The following is a 26,357-nucleotide window of genomic DNA, read 5'->3' as shown; positions in this document are numbered from 1 at the left end:
AGGCTATTCCATGTGAGAAATTGCCAAGAAACTGAAGATCTCGTACAACACTGTGTACTACTCCCTTCACAGAACAGCGTAAACTGGCTCTAACCAGAATAGGAAGAGGAGTGGGAGGCCCCGGTGCACAACTGAGCAAGAGGACAAATACATTAGTGTCTAGTTTGAGAAACAGACGCCTCACAGGTCCTCAACTGGCAGCTTCATTAAATAGTACCCGCAAAACACCAGTCTCAACGTCAACCGTGAAGAGGCGACTCCGGGATGCTGACCTTCTAGGCAGAGTTGCAAAGAAAAAGCCATATCTCAGACTGCCCATCTTAATCTTTTATTTTTATTGGCCAGTCTGAGATATGGCTTTTTCTTTGCATCTCTGCCTAGAAGGTCAGCATCCCGGAGTCGCCGCTTCACTGTTGCTCAGTTGTGCACCGGGGCCTCCCACTCCTCTTTCTATTCTGGTTAGAGCCAGTTTGCACTGTTCTGTGAAGGGAGTAGTACACAGCGTTGTATGAGATCTTCAGTTTCTTGGCAATTTCTCGCATGGAATAGCCTTCATTTCTCATAACAATAATAGACTGACGAGTTTCAGAAGAAAGTTATTTGTTTCTGGCCATTTTGAGCCTGTAATCGAACCCACAATTGCTGATGCTCCAGATACTCAACTAGTCTCAAGAAGGCCAGTTTTATTGCTTCTTTAAATCAGCACAACAGTTTTCAGCTGTGCTAACATAATTGCAAAAGGTTTTTCTAATGATCAATTAGCCTTTTAAAATGATAAACTTGGATTAGCAAACAACGTGCCATTGGAACACAGGACTGATGGTTGCTGATAATGGGCCTCTGTTCGCCTATGTAGATATTCCATAAAAAATCAGCCGTTTCCAGCTACAATAGCCATTTACAACATTAACAATGTCTACACTGTATTTCTGATCAATTTGTTATTTTAATGGGCAAAAAAATTGCTCTTCTTTCGAAAACAATGACATTTCTAAGTGAACCCAAACTTTTGAACGGTAGTGTAGGTTAAACCATTTTGATAATGAAAAATTGAAGTTTCACTGGTCAAATTTAATTGACGTTCTGTCTTTTTCGCTACAGAGGAGGAAGATTCTCTGTCCCTGGCCAAGGACAACAGTCACAACAGTAGTTTTGAGCTGCTGGGCTCCATGCTGCCTTCTTACCAGCCTGTCAACCGCAGCACCACAGGAGGCAGGGGCCTGTCAGCCAGCACCTTCCGCTCCCCCTCACCCTGCTTCTTCAGACCCAGCTTCCTGGGATCTGCCTCCAAGGTAAGACACTGACAGTTTAGGAGGGTTGATGTTTTTACATTTACGTCATTTAGCAGACGCTCTTATCCAGAGTGACTTACAAATTGTTGCATTCACCTTATAGCCAGTGGGATAACCACTTTCTATATTTATTTTTTAATAAAAAAAATTGGGGGGGTAGAAGGATTACTTTATCCTATCCCAGGTATTCCTTAAAGAGGTGGGGGTTTCAAGTGTCTCCGGAAGGTGGTGAGTGACTCCGCTGTCCTGGCGTCGTGAGGGAGCTTGTTCCACCATTGGGGTGCCAGAGCAGCGAACAGTTTTGACTGGGTTGAGCGGGAACTGTGCTGCCAGACATGCAGAGATGCGATTCGCCACCTGGTTATCAGAAGGGGGAAAGGAGAAGATTAGTTGTGTGTCGTCTGCGTAGCAATGATAGGAGAGGCCATGTGAGGATATGACAGAGCCAAGTGACTTGGTGTATAGCGAGAATAGGAGAGGGCCTAGAACTGAACCCTGGGGGACACCAGTGGTGAGAGCACGGGGTGCGGAGACAGATTCTCGCCACGCCACTTGGTAGGAGCGACCTGTCAGGTAGGACGCAATCCAAGAGTGAGCCGCGCCGGAGATGCCCAACTCGGAGAGGGTGGAGAGGAGGATCTGATGGTTCACAGTATCAAAGGCAGCAGACAGGTCTAGAAGGACAAGAGCAGAGGAGAGAGAGTTAGCTTTAGCAGTGCGGAGAGCCTCCGTGACACAGAGAAGAGCAGTCTCAGTTGAATGACTGTCTTGAAACCTGACTGGTTTGGATCAAGAAGGTCATTCTGAGAGAGATAGCAAGAGAGTTGGCTAAAGACGGCACGCTCAAGAGTTTTGGAGAGAAAAGAAAGAAGGGATACTGGTCTGTAGTTGTTGACATCAGAGGGATCGAGTGTTGGTTTTTTGAGAAGGGGTGCAACTCTTGCTCTCTTGAAGACGGAAGGGACATAGCCAGAGGTCAAGGATGAGTTGATGAGCGAGGTGAGGTAAGGGAGAAGGTCACCGGAGATGTTCTGGAAAAGAGAGGAGGGGATAGGGTCAAGCGGGCAGGTTGTTGGGCGGCCGGCCGTCACAAGTCGCAAGTATTCATCTGGAGAGAGAGGGGAGAAAGAAGTCAAAGCATAGGGTAGGGCAGTGTGAGCAGGACCAGCAGTGTCATTTGACTTAACAAACGAGGATCGGATGTCGTCAACCTTTTCAAAATGGTTGACGAAGTCATCCACAGAGAGGGAAGAGGGAGGGGGAGGAGGATTCAGCAGGGAGGAGAAGGTGGCAAAGAGCTTCCTAGGGTTAGAGGCAGATGCTTGGAATTTAGTGGTAGAAAGTGGCTTTTGCAGCAGAAACAGATGAAGAAAATGTAGAGAGGAGGGAGTGAAAAGATGCCAGGTCCGCAGGGAGTCTAGTCTTCCTCCATTTCCGCTCGGCTGCCCGGAGCACTGTTCTGTGAGCTCGCAATGAGTCGTCAAGCCACGGAGCAGGAGGGGAGGACCGAGCCGGCCGGGAGGATAGGGGACATAGAGAGTCAAAGGATGCAGAAAGGGAGGAGAGGAGGGTTGTATGACAAGGGCCCGTGTTTTCCGTACCACTGTATGACAGTATAAAAGTGTCAGGAGAGAGCCAGTCATAACCACACAGACACCAGTATATATGTCTCCCAGTAATGCATACGTTACGTGACAATTCAAGCAGGGGCAACGGAACAGTTTTGACAGGGGGTGTGGGACCACCTATGAAGAAAAAAATGTATGCACTCACTAACTGGATAAGAGCGTCTGCTTAAATGACTAAAATGTAAAAAAAAAAAAAAAAATTAAAATGATGTTTTATGAGCATAATAGTAAAGATGTGTAATTTCACTGTAAAAATGTATTACCTTTTTAATGTAGCATGAACACAACCAGGCATGATGATGATAAACCATGTTTACATCCACAGGTTTTTATGAGAATAAAGTCATACTGTATACTGAGTTCGTACGGTTATGAAAATCCTGGAAAAGTCATGCTTTTAAAATGGTGTTTTCCAGCCTGGAAAAGTTTTGAAAAATTATAAAATCTGAAAAGTTTTGGAGAAATCATGGAAATTAATGTAATTTCTGTTAATGTAATTTAGGCACAGTTTAAATATTTTATAATTCAAATAAAAATCTACATATCAGCCAGGATCAGCATGACACTTAAGCGTGTCTGTCTGTGCGCATCACCTGCATGTGTGCGAGATGATTGGGCCGTTGGTAAAGGAGGTATACAGTCGGACATTGCAGCAGCAGGTAGGCCTAGCCTATAAATATGATAGAGAACAGACTAATAACTAGGTAGCCAATTAAAAAAACATATTGTACCCTCTAGTTAACTGCTTAGTTATTATTCGCATGTATTAATGTTTTCGTCCGCAAAAATCTTCCACTGACACTTGTGATTAAGGCCATACAAAGTTGACTTGCTTTTTTTTTTCTTTTACAATTTTCTTTTTTCATATGATTAATTTAAACAATTATTTTTAACTAAACAAACGATTCACTTCACCATTGTATTAGTTGGGATTTGGTTCAATCGCAATGAATCGAATCATGTGAATCAAAATAATAATTTGTGAATCACAAACAGTTCTTTTAGGAAAACATATCTGATGAAGCCTTTTGGATTATGTGGCTTCAACTACTTTGCAACTCAATAGATGCTAGTCAGCCTGCAAAGTAAACACTTCTAAGGTAGCTAAGATAAATATGGCTAAACTCGGAAAAGGTACATTTCCTGAAGAAAACGTGTGGGCTTGCTTCAGCTGAATAAAAATATTTGTATCCTACCAGAGCCATTTGATCTTTGATATATTGAATGAGCAAATTATTTCAAAAAGCACTAAATGTATTTGGTTGCAATGTTATACATCAAGGGTGGTCAACCATCATCCAGGATAGCTAATGGGTGTGCAGGCTTTTATTCCAGTCCCTCTAACAAACCACATTAGAAATTAGCTGCTCAACTGGACCTTGATCAAAAGCATGCACACCCAGTAGCTCTCCAGACTGAGGGTTGACCACATCTGTTTTAAGTATTCTACTTTGGGTGTGCATGCACAATGAGCCTTTGCACAATGACAGGAGATGGTACATGGGATCAGAAAGCAGCATCCCAGTGTCAATACCACATTACGCATACTTTATGTACGTATAAAAAAAGTAAGCGCCAATTGTTGGTCATGCCGCCAACTGTTGGTCATGGAAATTTGGTTAAAAGTCATGGAAAGGTAATTAAATTCCATCTGTCAAAATGTGAATGAATCCTGCGTTAAAAAAATATAAAAAAATCACAACAGCTGTGATGGAAACGGGAAGTTTCGGTACACATAAATGCCGACAGATCATTTGTTCGTTTGACATGTTGGGATCTTTTTGTGTCGGTAAAATTAATTATGCGAGAAATGGCGGTGGAAACGCCTTTGTGCAAATATTGTAATAATAACCATCATATCGAAGTAAACTTGGGAGTCACACGATGATATGGTGTGTGTGTGTGTGTGTGGTCCTCCCAAAACAACTCAGGAAACCATGTAGTTTATTAAGCTACAGATGAAATGTTATGAACTTGGCAGGGTGGGGAAAGTGCACTATGATGAGCTTGATGCTGCATTCCAATAAATATTGAGGGTCTTGTTCTGATGAAATGATGATCGATGCTTGACTGCCGTTTTTGACAAATCCAAATCATTATCCTTAATAGGCTAATCTCATAATGTAGACTACCTTACCCGCACTGTATCTGCGAGTTGTTGGCTAGAGCGCACGTGCCAAGACCAGAGTAGGCACATTTAGCTATTTAACGCAAGTGTTTGTCACAATTATCAGTCGAGTTGAAAATGCGGTGGAAACACATTGAACTTTAGATTTTTAATCGGTACATGAAAACTTAAAGCTGCAATATGTAACTTTTTTGGGGATCCAACCAAATTCACATAGAAATGAGTTATAGATCTGTCATTCTCATTGAAAGCAAGTCTAAGCAGTAGATCTGTTCTATGTTTCCCATGCTCAAGTTTTTGTATTTTTCAGTTTTGTACACCAGCTGAAAATACAATATACAATAATTCTATACACTTGTTTTGTCACAAACTGAAGTTAAGCAAACTATTAGAATTTTAGCAACCAGGAAATGGTGGGGCAATTTCTGCATATAGCACCTTTTTAAGCGAAAAAATATATTTTGTGTGCACTACATCATGCACAGATTTTTATCTGCAACAAGTCAGTTTCGTGGAAACACCACTGGTGGGAAAAGGCACATATTTTCTTTATACAAGTTGTCGAATATTTGCATGAAAATCTGTCGCCAATTGGATGGAAACCTAGCTACTGCCAAACAAATCACTTCAAAAAATAGGCTACCTGTGCACGTTCGATCCACTCTACAATGATTCCAGCATCTAAAACAGTGCACGCACCGCCATTTGATGAATGGCAAGCGACGTCTATTAAAACACCAAGTGTTATGTAGGGCTGGGCGGTATACCGTATTTTACGATATACCGGTATTGACGCATGGACCAGTTTGGGTTTTTACTTTACCTTCTATTACGGAATTTGGTTGGTTTGGTTTGTTAAATGTGATACGCCGTGTGTAATGCCAATTTTTATAGTTCGCTACTCCATGCCGCTTTCCACACAGACCTAGCCCCGCACCCTGTCAATCAAGGAGCGCATTTGTTGTTCTTCGACCACGAGACACTTGCGTTCAGTCTGCATGGTCAATGCAGCACATGCAACAATGTTGATGATGACAATGCTGTTTTCACTTTGCTGCTTAATATAAATCCACTAGTGTTCTATAATTACATTATTAGTTTGTTTCTTACATCTGCAAATGCTAGTTTTGTTTTTTCTTAGCAAGTTGGGCCTAAAACATGATAGCTGCTAATCGTTAGTTAGCTGGCTGAGTCAGAGCAAACGTAATTAGCTATACAGCCTGATAATACCAGTGATGGTGTAGACCTAAATCAGCATGTTTGTGCAACAGTATGTTCTTGATCAAAGAAGAATACGCGGAGCTACATAAAGTAGCTAAGAGAACATTCACTGTAGCCAAAGATTATAGGGTCCCCTATAAAAACACTTACCAACACTTTGGTTCCTACCCTATCACAGTAACTCCTCCCTGGCATTTTCATTCGTTGTCATGTTAAACAACACTGTATTCAAAGTGCCCACTATTATATTCTAACTATAGAATTAGAACAATCATTCTATTTCCATGATTCCAACAGTTCACCCAAGTGTTTTGCTCTAAATTGCAAGTCCAATCGCAGTTGCAACATTTGGTTAAAAGTAAGGCCTAGATTGTTTGCACATATCGTGCAGCCCTACGTGGCAGTGTGGAAAAGATCTCAAATGACTGCAGAAATGGATGAAAATGCTGAAAAAGTGTTTTTCGTTGAATTGAACAGTATAAAACAATCAGAATGGAGAAAGACTCATTGAAATCACGTGGCATGTATTTGGCACCCTAGGGTCAAGCAAATTTATAACTTTCTATTATTCAAAAAACATAAAATATCGTCCTATTAAAAAATAAAAACTGTTTTATGATATTTTGGCCATATCGCCCAGCCCTAATGTAATGACATTCGGCGATTGTCATTAGGCACACTTGTAGCCTGAATTGGTTGACGCATCACTGCTGTCCGCGTGCGTCACGGTCCCGGCCAGTCATCCCAGGCTGCTTTCACCCTTATTTTAGATATTTTTCTGCATATAATTTCTGACATTTGGTAGGCTATTTGTTAGCCAACTTGTCTATAATTAGATGGGCCTGCAGCTTCTCTTTCATTACTTGTTGCCCCTAGAAGACAAAAAAAGCGGTGCTCACCAGAACAATGTAATAAATCGATACAATGAATGCATCAATAATATTCATAAGCCTAATCTAGTTGACATTGATAAAGTTTTCCCTTCCATTTCTGCTCGCAGAGCGAGGACGTGTAGGGACCGGGGCGAAAATGCAAAAGATTTTCCCTGCAATATGTCCAAATTACATCATTAGTTTCACCGGTTTCAAGGAAGTGAAAACGATCCATCATGAATCTGACAAAATTTCAGTTCGTCTTGGATGCATATTTTATGTGTTTGAAATAGCCTACTGTCTGCTTTTAAATAGCTGACAAAGACTGCACCGTCCCTAATCATGCATTCGCATTCTGTCAAGATGCTGAAATAAATAAATCCTATTTCTCCACTCCTATTCCCAGAGACAAAATTTTACATTTGGTGTATTATTTTACTGCAAGAAAGACTATTATATTAAGCTACATGTGAGCGTTATAGGCCTACAGTCAGTGTCCATATTTCAGCTACTACATTAGGCTAAAACTTCTGTCCAAATATATTTTAGTTTCAGAGGAGCGGCAGCAGAGGGTGCTACCACACCCCTACTTCCGCCATCTCTGAATTGAAGTTGAAAGAGGATGAAAGGCGTTTTCTAATAAATGCTGAGACTGACTCCTTTGCTGAGACTCATCCCCAGCATCTCATCCCTCTCTCTCCATCCCACAGAGCTCAGGGAAACTCTCCGAGCCCTCCCTCTCGTTGCCCGTGGAGGACTCCCAGGACCTGTACACTCCCCACTCACCCGGCGAGTCTTCTGGCCCCCTGGGGGCCCCGTCGCAGGGACGCTTCTCCGTGGAGGACGACTCCCAGCTCCTGGACGCCGACGGCTTCCTCAACGTGGGGCCCCGTACCGGCCCCCCACACTCCCACAAGAGACAGCTCATACTGGACAGCCTGGATGAGAACGCTATGGACGCTAACATGGGGGAGCTGTTAGGAATGTGCTCTGGGGGGTTCGGGACGGCCAGAGAAGGCGGCGTGGGGGGGCTTGGGGCCTCGCAGGAGCATGAATTGTTAGGGCTGTGTTCGGGAGTGTTCTCTACCACACAGAAGGGGGGAGCGGAGGAGAGGAAGCGAGAGGGAGGAGGGCTAGGGGCAACGCAAGAGGATGAGCTGCTGGGGCTGTGTTCGGGAGTGTTCCCTACCGCACGGGCAGAAAGGGAGAAGGAGGGAGCGGAAGGGAGGAAGAGGGAGGAGGAGAAGATGGAGTTAGAAATGGACAGAGATGATGACATGGATCAGCTGCTTGGCCTCTGCTCTGGGAAGTTTACTACTCAAGGTAAGCGCCTGTGTGTGTGTGTCTGGGTGATTGGGTATATAGGGGTGTAGTACACAGGAATAATGTTTTGGTTCCATTTCTCAATCTCTTTCCATATAGGTGTCTCCCCATTGCGATCCAACTCGAGCCCCGCCCCACACTCTTCAACTGCTGAAGACAGGTAAAAAGCGCAAGCCTAACATCTGATAACTAATTTCCCCTCTGGGTATCAATCAAGTTAATTCAATTCAGTAACTGAGTACTGTCTTACACTTCTTCTACTAACCACTATGATATACCCAGGCTGTACATACAAAGAAATCCAAATGTTGATCCCTGTAAAGGCTAAATGCAATTATGTGATGTTTCAGTAGTAAGAAGCTGGTGGAGGAAGAGGAGGAGGAAGAAGAGGATTGCGAGTTTCTACTTCTGTCAGACGTGGAGAGCCAGAGTGAGCAGGTAAGGCACTTAAGCATGTGCTTGCGTCAACGACGTATAGCCCAAACAGGTGAACTAACTCTTTCTTCCTATACTTCCAGGAGGACAATGATGAGGATGGAGAGAACGAGGTAGAGGAGGAGAGGGAGGCTGTGTTTGCACCCCGTCAAGGAAAGAAGAAAATGTAAGTAGAGCCAAAACTGTTCCTGAATCACGATCTGACAAACACACATCTGTTGGGTGTCTTTGATGATAGAGCCTATTAAAGGAAGTGCACTCAGCCCAGAGAAGGCATTAAAACCCTGCACAAGTCATTTAGCACTGTTTGCTTTGGCAATGAGGGTATGGCATTGATGCTCTATACAGAGAAGGCGTTAAAACCCACGCTGCATACAACATCCATTTAGCCCCTACGTTCACCTATACCTTAGTCCAGTGGTATTCAAAGTCTGGGTCGGGGAACTGCAGTGTGGTCAACCCATTAAAAAATGTGTTTAAAAAAATTTTATTGGTTAAATGTATTGGTTTCTTTTGATAACCAATGTATTTTCATCTCTTATTTGTTGATGTAAAAATTGAAATTCACCTATTTTTAATGTCATTAGATTCGGTGTTGTGTCGCAAGAAATTCTGTCAAAAAATGGGGTCCCCAGAAATACTGCCGGAAAAAATGGGTTCCCCGCTGAAAAGGTTTGAGTATCACTGCCTTAGTCTGTCAATATAGCTTTTAGGTCTTAGGGTAAGTGTCCATACCTTATAAGGGATGCAAACTCGTCACTTTTTTCAGCTATATTCACCATTTTGATTTCAAAATAGGGCATCCACGTGAGTCGTGTAAAAAAAGTTAGGGGTGGGGAGGTATGTTTCTAATATCGAAATTATTGACTGAGCACAGAATGCATCCCTACACGTCCTACAATGAGAATATCCGAGTTCAGAGCGTGATGTCATATCAGAATGAGTGCTTCATCCAATATCACGTGAGAGCTGTGATCAGCCAGCCACATTCCTCTAACCAGCCATTAGCATTAGGCATACATTAGCCTACCCTCCGTCCACTCTTTCTGCGCATCTCCATCAATTTAAAATGTCATTTCCGGAAGGATAGTTCAAGCCCACTTTGTATTCATATCTGGTTGTGTTTTCCCCGCTCTCTAGGCGCATGGCAGAGTTTGTGGACTCTGAGGCTGAGCTCTCGGGTAGTGACGTGGGCAGTGAGGATGAGGATGACGGTGAGAATGAATATGAGGAAGAGGAGCTGCTGGACGAGCTGCCGCCTGATGAAGAACTGCAAGACCAGGTCAACAAGATCCACATGTAAGTGCTGAAACAAACATTCTAAATACCTCAACAAAACAATCAAAGAAGAACTTCTATAGTCACTATTACTCCTATTGCGTTAAGAGAACCTTAACAATGAACAATGTGCATTACCTTTATAGGTCATGTGTGGTAGTAGAGGGGTTTCAGGTTTTTTTATTGGAAAAAGCAATCCAATCATAGGATGTGTGAATATTTTTACCCTAAAGCTTGCTTGAACCCGCTCGTCTACAGGAAACAGGTCCTTGACGACGACAAGCGGCGACTGCGGCTGTACCAGGAGCGTTACCTCGCCGACGGGGACCTGCACTCAGACGGCCCGGGCAGAGCTCGCCGCTTCCGCTGGAAGAACATCGGTGAGTGTGTGTGTGCGAGAAGGTGTTCTTCTAAGACTGATATAATACTTTTCTATTCCACAAGCTTTAATCAAGTCGTGTTATAACCCAGTGCTGACTTTGTCAACAAAGTCAGTTGGAGGCAGTTTATCATAGCGCACTACGCTTTATTACGATCAATAGGTTCAGTACACATAACCGCATTCTGTGTCAGAAAGTACGCTGTATCTTTTTGAAGTCTTGTATATCGATGCATTTCTCTCTTTATTTTAATTTTTTTAAACGCCTCCTGCATAAACTTCCTTACTTCATTGTTAACTTATAGACGTACGAGATACCAGACCCGGTCTCGGGGATGGCTAACTCTTGAGATCCCTTCGATATCCACTGAGTTGGGTAGATCTGCTTATAGTTTTGTTTTTTTACCTTACGTGTGGAAGGATATGATCTCAATGCACTTTAAAATTGGACAAATTGGTGCCTCTAGGGCATTTCAGACTGCTGTTAGGGGATATTATTACTGAAAGATTAGTATTTTTATGATTTGTGTTTTGCTTTTCATTTGTATTATTAAGTATATTTTAATGTGTATTTTGATATTGTGCTAAACAGGGCTCATCTGGAAAAGAGACCTTGGTAACAACATTGACTCTGTCAAAATAAAAGTGAAATGTTTTTTAAATAGTGTGGTGCTTTTCTTCCATAGACGATGCCTTTGACATGGATGGCGTGGAGGGGGAGGAGGAGGAGGAGGAGGAGGAGGAAGAGCTAGACCAGGCAGAGCTGCAGAGGAGGAAAGAGAGGCTGGAAAGGGAGCAGTGGCTACGAGAACAGGTATGTATAGCATCTGGGAGTGTCTCATTCTGTCAGGGTAAACTGGGGTGTATTCACTAGGAACCAAACGGGGAGGGACCTAGCTGAATTTGTCCATTAGAAACTCTCGTATTCGTTGCAAAAAATGTTCTGTTTGCTACAGTTTGTACTAATGATTACACCCCTGGTCTGTCTTCTATGTAGTGTGTGTTTATGTGTGGTGTATCATATGTGTGTCCAACTCCCCTCTGTCCTTCTAGTCTGACGCTAAGGCCAAGAAAGGGGAGGACTTTGACGTGGACGAGGAAGAGGAGGACAAGATTGGAGAGGAAGACAGCCAGTTCATGAAGCTGGCCAAGAAACTGACTGTCAAGAAACTAAGGAAGAAAGGTGAGCTGAAATGGAATGAGACACAAGAACTTAGGGTTGTCACGATACCAGAATCGTGATACTACGATACCAGAGTTTCCATATCAAAAAGGAAAACGCAAAGCAGACTGAACTCTTTGGTCCTTTTAAAAACCTACTGTATAGAAAATATTGAGTGCTGTAGTTTGGAAGAGAAACATGAGATTCTGGGCGACATCAGTCTGCTTGTTTCCAACATTGGGACTGTTTTCCTCCGCAAGTTCAGTCCGCCTAATGTTTTGTTTCCTTGCCACGATACTTCTGAGTATCGCGATACTGGTATCGTGACAACCCTACAAGAAATATGGGAGATATAAGAAAGATAACTGCAAATGTCTCCTTTTGAGTTACTCCTCTTTTTAACCCTCTTTCGCAATCCCTCCATCTCTTGTATTCCAGAGCTGCCTCATGCACCCCAGGCGGAGAAGAAAGCCCCAACTCATAACCCCTTCCAGAGACCCTCTCATCCCACCATGGTCAGTACCTTCCTCATACTAGTCCAGACTCGATCTAGTCCAGTCTGGACTAGTAATCACCCTCTAGTGTGACACTTATGATTTTCACTGTTGTGTAATCTGCTCCCTCTAAGAATCTATACTAAATGACTAGATGACTCTGACCGTTTGAACTCTATTCAACCTTTGACCCCTACCTCAGGTGAAGAGGGGCTCATTGCTCAGCCAGCCCCGCTCCATGCTGCAGAAGCTGGCCTGCATCTCCGAGGGGAACCCTCTAGCCCCCCGCAACACCCGAGGGTTTGTCTTCCAAAGCCTGTCGCCAGAGAAAGAGGCCTCTGCTGCAGAGGCCCCCAAAAAACAGGTAAGTCCGACCATAGAGAGATAATGGCGTTTATACAGTACATTCGGAAAGTATTCAGACCCCTTCCCCTTTTCTACATTTTGTTACGTTACAGCCTTATTCTAAAATGTATTAAATTAAATCTACACACAATACAATGACAAAGCGAAAACTGGTTTTTAGAAATGTTAGCAAATGTATTAAAAATAAAAAACACACCTTATTTATTTAAGTATTCAGATCCTTTGCTAAGAGACTCGAAATTGAGCTCAGGTGCATCCTGTTTCCATTGATCATCCTTGAGCTGTTTCTACAACTTGATTGGAGTCCACCTGTGGTAAATTTGATTAATTGGACATGAGGAAACCTGGCACCATCCCTACGGTGAAGCGTAGTGGTGGCAGCATCATGCTGTGGGGATGTATTTCAGCGGCAAGGACTGGGAGACTAGTCAGGATCGAGTGAAAGATGAATGGAGCAAAGTACAGAGAGATCCTTGAACCTGCTCCTGAGTGCTCAGGACCTCAGACTGGGGTGACGGTTCACCTTCCAACAGGACAACAACCCTAATAAGCACACAGCCAAGACAACACAGGAATGGCTTCGGGACAAGTCTCTGAATGTCCTTGAGTGGCCCAGCCAGAGCCCGGACTTGAACCCGATCAAACATCTCTGGAGAGACCTGAAAATAGCTGTGAAGCAACGCTCCCCATCCAACTTGACAGAGCTTGAGAGGATCTGCAGAGAAGAATGGGAGAAACTCCCCAAATACAGTGTGTGCCAAGCTTGTAGCGTTATACCCAAGAAGACTCGAGGCTGTAATCGCTGCCAAAGGTGCTACAACAAAGTACAGAGTAAAGGATCTGAATACTTATGTAAATGTCATATTTGGTATTGTGTGTAGATTGATGAAGGGGGAAAGAAACATTTCAAAATTTTTAGAATAAGCCTGTAACGTAACAACATTTGGAAAAAGTCAAGGGGTCTGAGTACTTTCTGAATGTGCTGTAATCCTGTGGGCCCAACACACATTGGAGGATGAGGGTGCTTGTTGGTCAGTGTTGTAAACTTATTTTTTATCTTTAGAAAGCCTCACTATAGAATGATAACATCCATTACACATTGTTGTGATAGTCGTGATGTTGGACTCTAGTGTAGTACTGATATTAGACCATAGGGTGGCACCAAAGGCCATAGCTGTCAATGTTTCACTGGTAAAAGCTGTGTTACTGCAGTCTTTCTTTGACTAGAAACATTGCACGCTCTTATCCATCCTTTTTACAATATTTGCATATACTTCAACTCGGCTTTTACCTGAAAATGTGTACAACATTATAGTCCAAACTACATCTGTATGGAATATTTATTTATATATTATTGTGTACAGGAAGTGTCCATGACAGACTGACCAGGTGAATCCAGGTGAAAGCTATGATCCCTTATTGATGTCACTTCAATCAGTGTAGATGAAGTGGAGGAGAAAGGATAAAGAAGGATTTTTAAGCCTTGAGACAATTGAGACATGGATTGTGTATGTGTGCCATTCAGAGGGTGACTGGGCAAGAAAAGGTTTAAGTGCCTTTGAACGGGGTATGGTAGTAGGTGCCAGGCGCACTGGTTTGAGTGTGTCAACAACTGCAACGCTGCTGGGGTTTTCATGCTCAAACATTTTCTGTTTGTATCAAGAGTGGTCCACCATCCAAAGGACATCCAGCCAACTTGACACAGCTGTGGGAAGCATTGGAGTCAACATAGGCCAGCATCCCTGTGGAACGCTTTCAACACCTTGTAGACCATGCCCGACGAATTGAGGCTGTTCTAAGGGCAAAAGGGCGTGCGACTCAATATTACGAAGGTGTTCCTAATGTTTTGTACACTCTGTGTGTATATAATCTCTGAACCGATCAGGGAAGCAGCATGAAACATGAAATTCCAATTTGTCTCAGGACATTGACATTGTCTTTATTAAATTGGCTCTAATTTTTATTCGTCATAATGACATTTAATGATAATTACAATAAAATGTGACCAGATCCTGCTAACCGTGTTAAGACTCTGTTGGGGAGTTCTGTTTTAAATTGCAGCATAATTGATCTTTAAATAGCTGTAATACTGCTCAGAGCCGTACAGTAGATTTACAGACCTCAACAAACACTGATGGGCGTGTAGAATTGTAATGGGACTCCATGCCGGCACCAAAATAATTACATTCCATTAAGAATTCCTTAATCGGAATGTTATCGTAATGGGACATTTGCTGCTAACGTGGTGGAGAGTTTGTTGACAAGCTTCGTATATCTCTGACTGGTTCTGGTCTATGATTTTAACAGGAGTCATTTCTCATATTTAACTCTGACTCACTCTTTATTTTGCAGATGAAGAAGAGGGGACAAATAGAGGTTTTGGCCCCGGCTGCTAAGCGGCCATGTCGGGAAAACGCACCAGCATCCAAAGGACCACAAAGAAGTATCTTCTGTTACCTGGAGAACTGAGGTGCCTGACATTATGCCTGTTGTGCCAATTACACTCACAACATCCAGAATGTGTACTACCACAACATTCACACTTTCTCCCAGGGCCACATTGGCTCTTTTTGGACAACACCTGACTACTTAATTTGTGTCCTGAAAAATGTTTTTATAATGTAAATAGAATGGGTTAATGTTTTAATTTTTTGGGGTGATTAAATGTATTTGTTTTAAGTTTGTAAATTAAATCATATTTTAACACATGCTCTATCTGTTGTATTTTGTTGATGGTTTTGCTTCTACTCAGATAGGCAGGTTTCTTGTAGGTGAATAGAGGTTCAGGGCCTTCAGAAAGTATTCATACCCCTTAACTTATTCCACATTTTGTTGTTAGTCTGAATTCAAAATGGATGAAATTGATTTTTTTTTTCTCACCCATCTACACACAATACCCCATAATGACAAAGTGAAAACATGTTTTTAGAAGTGTTTGATAATTTATTGAAAATGAAATACAGAAATCTAATTTACGTACGTTTTCACACCCCTGAGTCAATACATGTTAGAATCACTTCGGCAGCAATTATACTGTAACTGTGTCTTTCTGGGTAAGTCCCAGAGCTTTGCACACCTGGATTGTACAATATTTGGCCTATTTTATTTTTTTATGTCAAACTCTGTCAAATTTGTTGTTGATCGTTGCTAGACAACCATTTGCAGGTCTTGCTCTAGATTTTAAGTAGATTTAAGTCAAAACTGTAGATCGGCCAATCGGGAACATTCACTGTCTTCTTGGTATGCAATTACAGTGTAGATTTGGCCTTGTGTTTTATGTTATTGTCCTGCTGAAAGGTGAATTAATCTCCCAGTGTCTGGTGGAAAGCAGACTGAACCAGGTTTTCCTCTAGGATTTTGCCTACATTCCGTTTCTTTTTTAGCCTGAAAAACACCCCAGTCCTTAACGATTACAAGCATACCCATAACATGATGCAGCCACCACTATGCTTGAAAATATGGAGAGTGGTACTTTGGGGCAAATCCAAAACACTTTGTTTTCAGGACAAAATGTTAATTGCTTTGCCACATTTTTGCAGTATTACTTTAGTGCATTGTTGCAAACAGGATGCATGTTTTGGAATATTTTTTTATTCTGTACAGTTTTCCTTTTCACTCTGTCAATTAGGTTAGTATTGTGTTGTAACTACAATGTTGTTGATCCATCCTCAGTTCTCTCCTATCACAGCCATTAAACTCTGTTACTGTTTTAGTCACCATTTGCCTCATGGTGAAATCCTTAAGGTTTCCTTCCTCTCGGCAACTGAGTTAGGAAGGACGCTTGTATCTTTGTATTGATACACCATCCAAAGTGTAGTTAATAACTGCACCATGCTCGAAAGGGATATTCAGCGTCCTTCCTAACTCAGATTTGTCTGAGTTACAGTTCATAAAAGGAAATCAGTCAATTTAAATAAATTAATCAGGCCCTGATCTATGGATTTTACATGACAGGGAATACAGATATGCATATATTGGTCACAGATATCTTTATTTTATTTTTTTTAAGTAGGAGTGTGGATCAGAAAACCAGTATCTGGTATGACTGGCTGCATCACTGCTTGGTATGGCAATAGCACTGCCCTCGATCGCAGAGGGTTGTGCTGACAGCCCAGTACATCACTGGGGCCGAGCTCCCTGCCATCCAGGACCTCTATATCAGGCGGTGTGAAAAGAAGGCCCGGAAAATCGACTCCAACCACCCAAGCCATAGACTATTTTCTCTGCTGCCACATGGCAAGAGGTACCGGTGCATCAAGTCTGACACCAACAGATACTTGAACAGCTTCTATCCCCAAGCAATACGACTGATAAATAGCTACACAGACTGAGTTTACCTTGTATCTTTATTTACCTTTTATTTCAGTATTTGCACTGTCTATGCACACTCACAGGGCCCTTCACACACAGTCACTCCATTTTCTCACTCAAACAAAATATGCACATACATTAATACTGACTCTACACACCCACTCACATGCAAGCTGCTGCTACTCTGTTTGTCTTATATCCTTTTGCTTAGTCACCTTACCCCTACACATATCTACCTCCATCACTCCAGTATCCCTGCACATGTAAATATGGTATTGGAACTTACTTTTTAAATATTTCCTGTATATACAGTTGAAGTCAGAAGTTTACATACACTTAGGTTGGAGTCATTAAAACTAGTTTTTCAACCACTCCACACATTTCTTGTTAACAAACTATAGTTTTGGCAAGTCAGTTAGGACATCTTTGTGCATGACACAAGTAATTTTTCCAACAATTGTTTACAGACAGATTATTTCACTTATAATTCACTGTATCACAATTCCAGTGGGTCAGAAGTTTACATACTCTAAATTGACTGTGCCTTTAAACAGCTTGGAAAATTCCAGGAAATGATGTCATGGCTTTAGAAGTTTCTGATAGGCTAATTGACATAATTTGAGTCAATTGGAGGTGTACCTGTGGATGCATTTCAAGGCCTACCTTAAACCTCAGTGCCTCTTTGCTTGACATCATGGGAAAATCAAAAGAAATCAGCTAAGACCTCAGAAAAAATGTTTGTAGACCTCCAAAAGTCTGGTTCATCCTTGGGAGCAATTTCCAAATGCCTGAAGGTACCACGTTCATCTGTACAAACAATAGTATGCAAGTATTATCACCATAGGATCACGCAGCCGTCATATCGCTCAGGAAGGAGACGTGTTCTATCTCCTATAGATGAACGTACTTTGGTGCGAAAAGTGCAAATAAATCCCAGAACAACAGCAAAGGACTTTGTGAAGATGCTGGAGGAAACGGGTACAAAAGTATCTATATCCACAGTAAAATGAGTCCTATAATCGACATAACCTGAAAGGCCGCTCAGCAAGGAAGAAGCCACAGCTCCAAAACCGCCATAAAAAAGCCAGACTACGGTTTGCAACTGCACGTGAGGACAAAGATCGTACTATTTGGATAAATGTCCTCTGGTCTGATGAAACAGAAATATAACTGTTTGGCCATAATAACCATCGTTATGTTTGGAGGAAAAAGGGGGACTCTTGCAAGCCGAAGAACACCATCCCAACCGTGAAGCATGGGGGTGGCAGCATCATGCTGTGGGGGTGCTTTGCTGCAGGAGGGACTGGTGCACTTCACAAAATAGATGGCATCATGAGGAAGGAAAATTATGTGGATATATTGAAGCAACATCTCAAGACATCAGTCAGGAAGTTAAAGCTTGGTCGCATATGGGTCTTCCAAATGTACAATGACCCCAAGCATACTTCCAAAGTTGTGGCAAAATAGCTTAAGGACAACAAAGTCAAGATATTGGAGGGGCCATCACAAAGCCCTGACCTCAATCCTATAGAACATTTGTGGGAAGAACTGAAAAAGCGTGTGCGAGCAAGGAGGCCTACAAACCTGCCTCAGTTACACCAGCTCTGTCAGGAGGAATGGGCCAAAATTCACCCAACTTATTGTGGGAAGCTTGTGGAAGGCTACCCGAAACGTTTGACCAAAGTTAAACAATTTAAAGGAAATGCTACCAAATACTAATTGAGAGTATGTAAACTTCTGACCCACTGGGAATGTGATGAAAGAAATAACATCTGAAATAAATCATTCTCTCTACTATTATTCCGACATTTCACATTCTTAAAATAAAGTGGTGATACTAACTGACCCCTTACAGTGAATTTTTATTAGGATTAAATGTCAGGAATTGTGAAAAACTGAGTTTAAATGTATTTGGCTAAGGTATATGTAAACTTCCGACTTCAACAGTAGTATGCTAACTTTATTGTTTATTTCTTATTCTTATTCTTATTTCTCGAATGCTTTTTTCTAGTAATACATTGTTATTGATTATTGCATTCTTGGGTTTTGAGTTTTCAAGAAAGGCATTTCACTGTACTTGGGCATGTGACATTGAAACTTCATCACCATTTCCCTCATACAGCGCGACACATCTCCTTCGCATAGAGTTTATCAATCAGGCTGTTGATTGTGGTATGTGGAATGTTGTCCCACTCTTCAATGGCTGTGCGAAGTTCCTGGATATTGGCGGGAACTGGAACACGCTGTAGTACACGTCGATCCAGAGCATCCCAAACATGCTCAATGGGTGACGTCTGGTGAGTATGCAGGCCATGGAAGAACTGGGACATCTTCAGCTTCCAGAAATTGTTTACAGATCCTTGCGACGTGGGGCTGTGCATTATCATGCTGAAACATGAGGTGATGGCGGCAGATTAATGGCACGACAGTGAGGGTAGTAATCCGTCGATAATCCAAAACGGGATCGTCATCCGGTATACCGTTTTCGACGTTTATCTAGAGAAAACCCATGCGCCAGTATTCTAGATAAATATAAAACGGGGGGGGGGGCGGGTGTAAGATCAAAAAGGAAGGAAGTGGGTCCGCAATTGACTCCAGGTAGTTGAGGCCATTACCAAAAATAAACTACCTTGTGTTGAGACAGTCTGGGACTGTCAATAGTATGCAAGAAGGAAGTAAACCTTTCAAAGTGTGAGATAGTCAGGGATTATCGATAAAACAAACGGGTGAAACTTCGAAGAAGGGATAGTTGTTGACTTGTGAAATAGATAAAATAATTAGACACCTAATAATCTATTAATAGTCATAAAATAATTTGACACCTAATAATCCTTTAAAAGTGATTATTCGAGATTCTAAGTATAAGTTATCTAATTCGAACACATGTACGGGGGTGATCATATGACGTCAACACATTGTATTTCGGCCAAGCTCTTAGGGTCATTACATTTGGGAAATTTAGAAGTAATATAGGATTATGGTAAAATTGACCATAGTGAGATATCAAACGTGCTAGCGTGAACATTCCAAATCTGGGCACTTTTATAGAAGAAAATATTCCTGTAGGTTATACGAATATTGATTGTGTGTTGGGAAATAGCAGTGTGTGAATGTGATATGAGAGTCGTGTGAATATGAGAATGAGGTTATCTGAAGTTTGGAGAATAAGCTGTTGACATAATGATATCTTGGGGGGGTGCAACACTGCCTGGCATAGAATAGTGTAAAATCAGTGAATAGTGACCAGTCTATAGGATTCTGGGAGGATTCTATGACTGAGGGGAGGGGTCTAGGTAGTAAAGTGATAAGTGCTGGCTTGCGCGCCCAAACATATAGACGTACGGATGGGGGTGGGAGACAGTACATAAATCATGTGATAAAAATAAGATTAAGTATTATAAAAACGATCTATCATCTCGGAGCAGAGGTAATATAGTAAAGGAATTTTAGTATATTAGGGGGAAAAACATAATCCATTTAATTACATTCGTTAGATCTGTTTCCAAATCAATGAATATAGATTTGACTCGTTGACTGCTAAATCATTCCCTTTGAGCTTGTGGGATCTTTGTCCTGTAAAGCTATTTTCTGATAAGTGTGATATGTGCCAGATACTAAAACCAAAGACTTATAATTGAAATAAAGGAGGATTTACTTGTCATTTCAATAAAGCATAGATTCTACATTACTGACTAAAATCTAGATTTTCTGATTATAGTTCAACTATGGTTATGGGTTGTGTACATTTATAAAACAGTCAGTGTTGATTTTGGGATGTAAGACTGGGATGTAGTCGTTTGCGGGGTTCGAATTGAACAACTCACTTATTCAACAAGAATAGTGGGGGGAGTAAAATAATTATTTTTGTGTTGCCGAATGAGTTGATAGTTAAAAAACTACTGAGAATAGAGTTGTAATGTGGACTATTGAATTGAAGTACATGGAGTCTAAGGATAACCTCCGTTATGAGACTAGGTGGAGGGAGAGGTATGGGTTTGAGGGGCATCTAGACGTAGACAAACTTGAATCCATGGTAAAACATGCACAAGGTGTGTATAAATAGAGACAGCGAGTAGAGGGGCTAGACACTGCTAGGGTGTGGCTCTCTGAAGCTCGGATTAGAGAGGAAGGTCAGAGAAGGAAAAAGGAAGTTATGCAGAAGGAGGAAGTAAGTGAGAAGAAGGTGAGTGAGATGAAAAGAGAAGTAAAGGTTGAGGTCCCAGTGCCTCCCCCAGAGCAGAGGGCAGAAAGGTTATATCCAGTCCTGGCAGAACAGGCTTGGAAAGAGAATCCAGATGAGGTTGTTGTGTGTAGAAGAAGATTAGGACAGATCCCCGCACCTCCCCCGCCATATGACGGCCAAGCCGGAATGTTGGAGGAGGAAGGAGCAGTGGGGGGGGGGGGGTGAGACCAGTAGAGATAAGGAAGAGGGTGGAAAAACTCAGAGAAAGTAGAGAGGATGTAGACAGACTGAGAAAAGAGCTGGAACGAGCAGTCAGACAAGTGGTAGGAAAGGATTGGGCAGCTGTGAAGGGAGACTGGACCCCAGGAAGGGGGGACAGAGTTATTTTACAGTGGGCTGTAGACGAAGAGTATCGAGATAAACTTAATCAACTATGTAACAATCTTAGAGATCACTACCATAGACATGCTGATTTTTCAAAAATCCATGAGTGCAAACAGTGAGACAGTTAGTCAATATTTGGAAAGGTTAAGGGATGTATTCAATACAAACAGTGGATTGATAGATCCCGGACAGTTAGCAGATGGGCCACATCATCAACAGTTGAAAATAGCATTTTTGAGTGGTATGAGACCTGAAACCTGCCAAGCAATAAAGAAAACTCTGATAGGGTGGGGAACTGCCACTCTGGCAGAAGTAAAAAGGTATGCGATTCACCATGAACAGAATGGGAAAGAAAAGAAAAGCAAGCAAGAACAGAGAGGAGCAGAGTATCTAATAGTGACTCTCTGGGAAATAGAAGATCAGCATAAAGGGAGCTTTAAGGGAAAGGGACCTAACAGAGAAGGGAAAAAATGGACAGGATCAGACGATAGAAAGTGATTGTTTAGATATGTGTCAATATTGACACAGCAGAGCCATGTGTCAACAGGGGGGATGATGGTAGGATTAAAGATAACTAGACGGAGGAGAGGACTAAATACTTAAAGAAAACATTTTTTTTATTTGGGTACAGTCTAGAAAGAAAATACTAATATGAACGGTACAATTAGAGAGGGGTTAAGGAAAACACACATGAGCACTGGTAGAAATAGGGTACAATGCTTACCAATATAATTAATGACTATAAGGATAACCCCAGATAAAAATGGACTGTCCCCATTCGAGAGATTATTTGGAAGACCATACAGAATGCCAGAGTTAGGAGGACCAGAGCAGGCAGAGATAGAAACTGAGAGCACCCTAGCCGAACACATTAGAATATTGTTTATTAACCACACCCGTATGTCAAAGGTTTTGTGCCCCACAGGTGAACTAAAGGAGAAGGTGACCGACTCTATCCAACCAGGTGACTGGGTGTGGATCCAATCCTTAAAGAAGAAAGACTGGAAGCAGCCCCGTTGGGAAGCCCCCTATCAGGTTCTATTGGTCACCGCCTTTGTCATTAGAATAGCAGAAAGAGCAACCTGGGTCCACGTTACCCACTGCAAAAACGTAGGAACACATACAAGCACCACTGCACACACGCAGAGTTAGAGAGAAGAACTGGACCAATAGGGTCTGGGGATCACCTCTGTTAACGAAGATCTCCTACTTCGACCTATCATCACTGTAGGGTGTTCCTAGAGGTGTGAGTATGGAAAATGCTGCTAACCCACCTCAATTCACTCTAACTCCTGGGGAGTACCAGTGTTATAAACACAAGAATGGCACCAGGAATTTGGGTGATTTTAATGGATGTAAATCAGTAGTTAATGTTACTGATCTAAGTTCAGAGGCACAGGAGAAACTACTAAACCTCAAAGCCCCTGTAACCGGTGTGTGGTGGGCATGTACAAGTAAAGGCCGTATAAGGCAGATATTGCCAAAAGGGTGGGTAGATACCTGCGCCCCGGTTCTACTGGTTCAGCCAGTTAGAATTAGTCACCAGAAACCAAGGATAGGGTTAAACAGACATAGGAGGAGTTTTGACCAGAAGGAGAATAGCCCTATTTGGATGGATGCGATTGGGATACGAAGGGGGGTACTGGATGAATACAAAGCTATGAATCAAGTAGGGGAAGGATTTACTACAACGTTCTTTTGGTAGGTTACGATTAATACAAATGTGGATTGGATTAATTATTTATAGTATAACCAACAACGATTTGTGAACCAAACTAGAGATGCAGTGAGGGGGATCTCAGATCAATTATCCGCCACCTCACTCATGACTTGGCAAAATAGGTTGGCTCTCGAGATGTTGCTGGCAGAGAAGGGTGGTGTCTGTAGAATGGTGGGGGGCCATTGTTGCACATTTATCCCCAACAACACAGCACCAGACGGTACTGTGACAAGAGCTCTGATGGGGTTAACAGCTTTATGAAATGTTTGGGAAATGGAAAACCATAGTAGCCACAATTTTGGGGGCAGTTATTGCCTGTATGAGTATGCTTGTATTGTGTGGTTGTTGTCTTGTTCCCTGTGTCCGAGGGTTGGTGAATAAGGCATTGGAGAATGCAGTGTCTCAACAGATGATGAGATATGGACCGACTCCGGACTCTGACCAGTGGAATGTGAAATACGATCCTCCAGGCTTGGTGGATAACGAGGACTTTGACCCTGAAAAACCGCAATTGGATGAAACTTTTCTTAGTTCTAATGTGTGAAGGTCATGGTGAAATGAAGAGCCATGACTAGAAGTAGTAATAGAACTTACCCCTAATGAGGAGGTTTTGTAATTGTAAATACATTTAACCTGTGTGTGTAATATTTAGTCAAAGGGTGGATTGATAGAAGCATTTGTATGTTTAAAGTAATGACTAAAGTATTCCACCTAGAAACTGTAACGGTGTGAAATGTATTAGAAAAATAAGACTATAATCTAGTAATGTGTGTGAGTAGGACAAATTAAGATTATGACATTGTGTTACTATTTAGCAATATAAGTAGGAGATAGGTCAGACAACAAAGGAGAAGGAGAACTGTCGACAGACAACTTGTGACAACTGTGAAACCAATAATAGGAAATAGGCCTCCCAACTCAGGGAGGGGAGAAACTGTTAGGCTCGGAGAAGATTATGAAACATGTTGCAGAATATGAAAAACAATGTATGTGTACAGTGGAAAAATACAGCCCGCCTAAAGCGGGGTAGGATTCTCGTCTGATGTATGTGTATAAAAGATGGACTCTGAACTTAATAATAATAATAATAATAATAATAATAATAATAATATGCCATTTAGCAGACGCTTTTATCCAAAGCGACTTACAGTCATGCGTGCATACATTTGTATGGGTGGTCCCGGGGATCGAACCCACTACCTTGGCGTTACAAGCGCCGTGCTCTACCAGCTGAGCTACAGAGGACCACAACTTGAGAGGGCAGAGCGCTCTCTGAATAAAGAACTGATCATTGTATGCTGGGACTCTGTCTGTTTCTTATAACTGGAGCTTTACAACCTCCAGGATACAGATGGAGTTATAAAATAGTTCAGTTAGAACATTGAGATAGAAATTCTTGTGACATTGTCGGAAAAGAGCTACGTAATGCTGCTGTTTATCTTCTACCAATCTTCTTGCTAAGCCTTCGTAAAGCATTGCCTGTAAGTACAAATCATTTCTAAGATGTTCATCTTTTAGTATTGTAAGTATTTTCTACAGGTCATGTTTTAATTCTGAGTTTTTAAGTAAATCGATTACATGTATTCCCTCACTAGCCTAGCCTGCCTGTTAAGTGCTGTTTTGCAGCTAGCTTCTCTCTACATGTGTTTTATCTCCACACTTAAGTTAGCTTACATGTTATTTAGATACTAATCCTGTTTAGAACAATATTCAAGCAGGATACGTACGTTTTCTATGTACAGTGTTGGTCAAGTATTGTATTGTTCACTATGCAACTCTATTGTTAACTCTTTTGTGCATTTATAAAGCCTTTTAGTCTGAGCTGCTCCAATCATTTCATTTTTCTGTATTGTTACAGTTTTACACCGTTTCAACTATAAAACTGGAGGTTTATGGAAAGCCTATCCCTGACTCTGGTTCAGTTCTTCATTGGACTTTGGCTGGCAGTCAAATGATGGTTGCATACACCTTAAGTAGGACAGTACAGTAAAAAGGCACAACTATTATGGCAATGGATTTATTACACAGTACAACAGAACCTGCAACATGGAAGCTAAATGAAAACAAGACGACCAACGTTCCCAGGTCAGTTCCAGAACGGGATCGTCAAGATCAGCAGTTGCTGCAACTACTAGAGCCTGGACAGGGCAGAGGAAGCACACACCCGCGCATTATTCGCCGACAGAGAAGCTTGGATCAAGGTAGAAAAATCTCAATTTGAAGCAGAGTTTGACTTATTAAACCTTCATAGAGAGGCAGCCGCAGCACTGGCTCAGGCAGAGATCTGGGAGGCAGCGATACAGCTACAGGATGAGGGGCTCCGCGATAAAATTGGTGACCCGTTAACATCAAAAGACATTGCTGAATGCACAGGCAAATACGTCAGGGAGCAGGCTAAGCTACATACTAGCCGTCCTTCCTTGCCATGCCTAGAACCAGCATACGATGACAGTAGGTCGCCACCCAATCCTGACGACACGCTAGCCACCTGGAAGACCCCAGGTTACAGCAACTCGCTCACTCACGCTGAAGAGCGTCATAACTCAATGCTCACAGAGAGACACTCACCACCCATCAACAATACAGGAGCTCCTGCTGCTAAGGCATCACAACCTAAAAGAGAACATGGCCAGCCATGGAACCCCCTAGCTCAGCCCTACACCCCTCAGCAACACACTGCTCTAGGAGACCAGACTCAAGCTCCTAACATGATAGACTTTGCCAAATATCTAGCACGCCGAGAGTTGGTGAACACAGGACTCACACAGTTCGACGACCAGCCTGAGAGCTTTAGGGCATGGCAGTCCTCATTCAACAACGCTACCAAGGGCCTGGACCTCACCGCTAGTGAGGAGCTGGATCTGCTAACAAAATGGCTGGGTAAGGAGTCGTCACAACATGTAAAGAGGGTCCGCTCAGTGAATGTCAACGACCCAAGTGCAGCCCTGAAAAAGCCCTGGGACAGACAGAAGCAGTGTTACGGCTCATCAGTAGTCATAGAAACGGCACTCTTCAAGAAGTTTGACAGCTTCCCCAGAATCTCTAGCAAAGCCTATTCCAAGCTAATGGAATTTGGAGATCTCCTGATGGAAGTTCAGCCTACAAAAGAAGATGGAGACTTACCTGCTCTAACTTACCTGGACACCGCCCGTGGTATCAGCCCCATAGTGGAACAACAGTC

General features: G+C 42.3%; 1 protein-coding gene across 1 annotated transcript in view; it reads left to right on the top strand.

The window, feature by feature from the left end:
• LOC311132822 (claspin-like) overlaps positions 1-15,285 on the top strand; it is a 32,724-nt gene extending 17,439 nt beyond the window's left edge. Inside the window, exons 12-23 of the mRNA XM_084166168.1 lie at positions 1,102-1,292; positions 7,852-8,464; positions 8,564-8,624; positions 8,815-8,902; positions 8,983-9,065; positions 10,040-10,198; positions 10,436-10,557; positions 11,243-11,370; positions 11,610-11,739; positions 12,157-12,233; positions 12,415-12,576; positions 14,931-15,285. Coding sequence (XP_084022294.1) covers positions 1,102-1,292; positions 7,852-8,464; positions 8,564-8,624; positions 8,815-8,902; positions 8,983-9,065; positions 10,040-10,198; positions 10,436-10,557; positions 11,243-11,370; positions 11,610-11,739; positions 12,157-12,233; positions 12,415-12,576; positions 14,931-15,047 — 1,931 coding nt within the window. The 3' untranslated portion in view covers positions 15,048-15,285. The remainder of the gene's footprint in view (positions 1-1,101; positions 1,293-7,851; positions 8,465-8,563; positions 8,625-8,814; positions 8,903-8,982; positions 9,066-10,039; positions 10,199-10,435; positions 10,558-11,242; positions 11,371-11,609; positions 11,740-12,156; positions 12,234-12,414; positions 12,577-14,930) is intronic.
• Positions 15,286-26,357: the final 11,072 nt, after the last annotated feature.

This window comes from Coregonus lavaretus (genome assembly GCF_964263955.1).
Source record: "Coregonus lavaretus genome assembly, chromosome: 7".
Classification (NCBI taxonomy): Eukaryota; Metazoa; Chordata; class Actinopteri; order Salmoniformes; family Salmonidae; genus Coregonus; species Coregonus lavaretus.
This window is presented reverse-complemented; position numbering and strand designations above follow the sequence as displayed.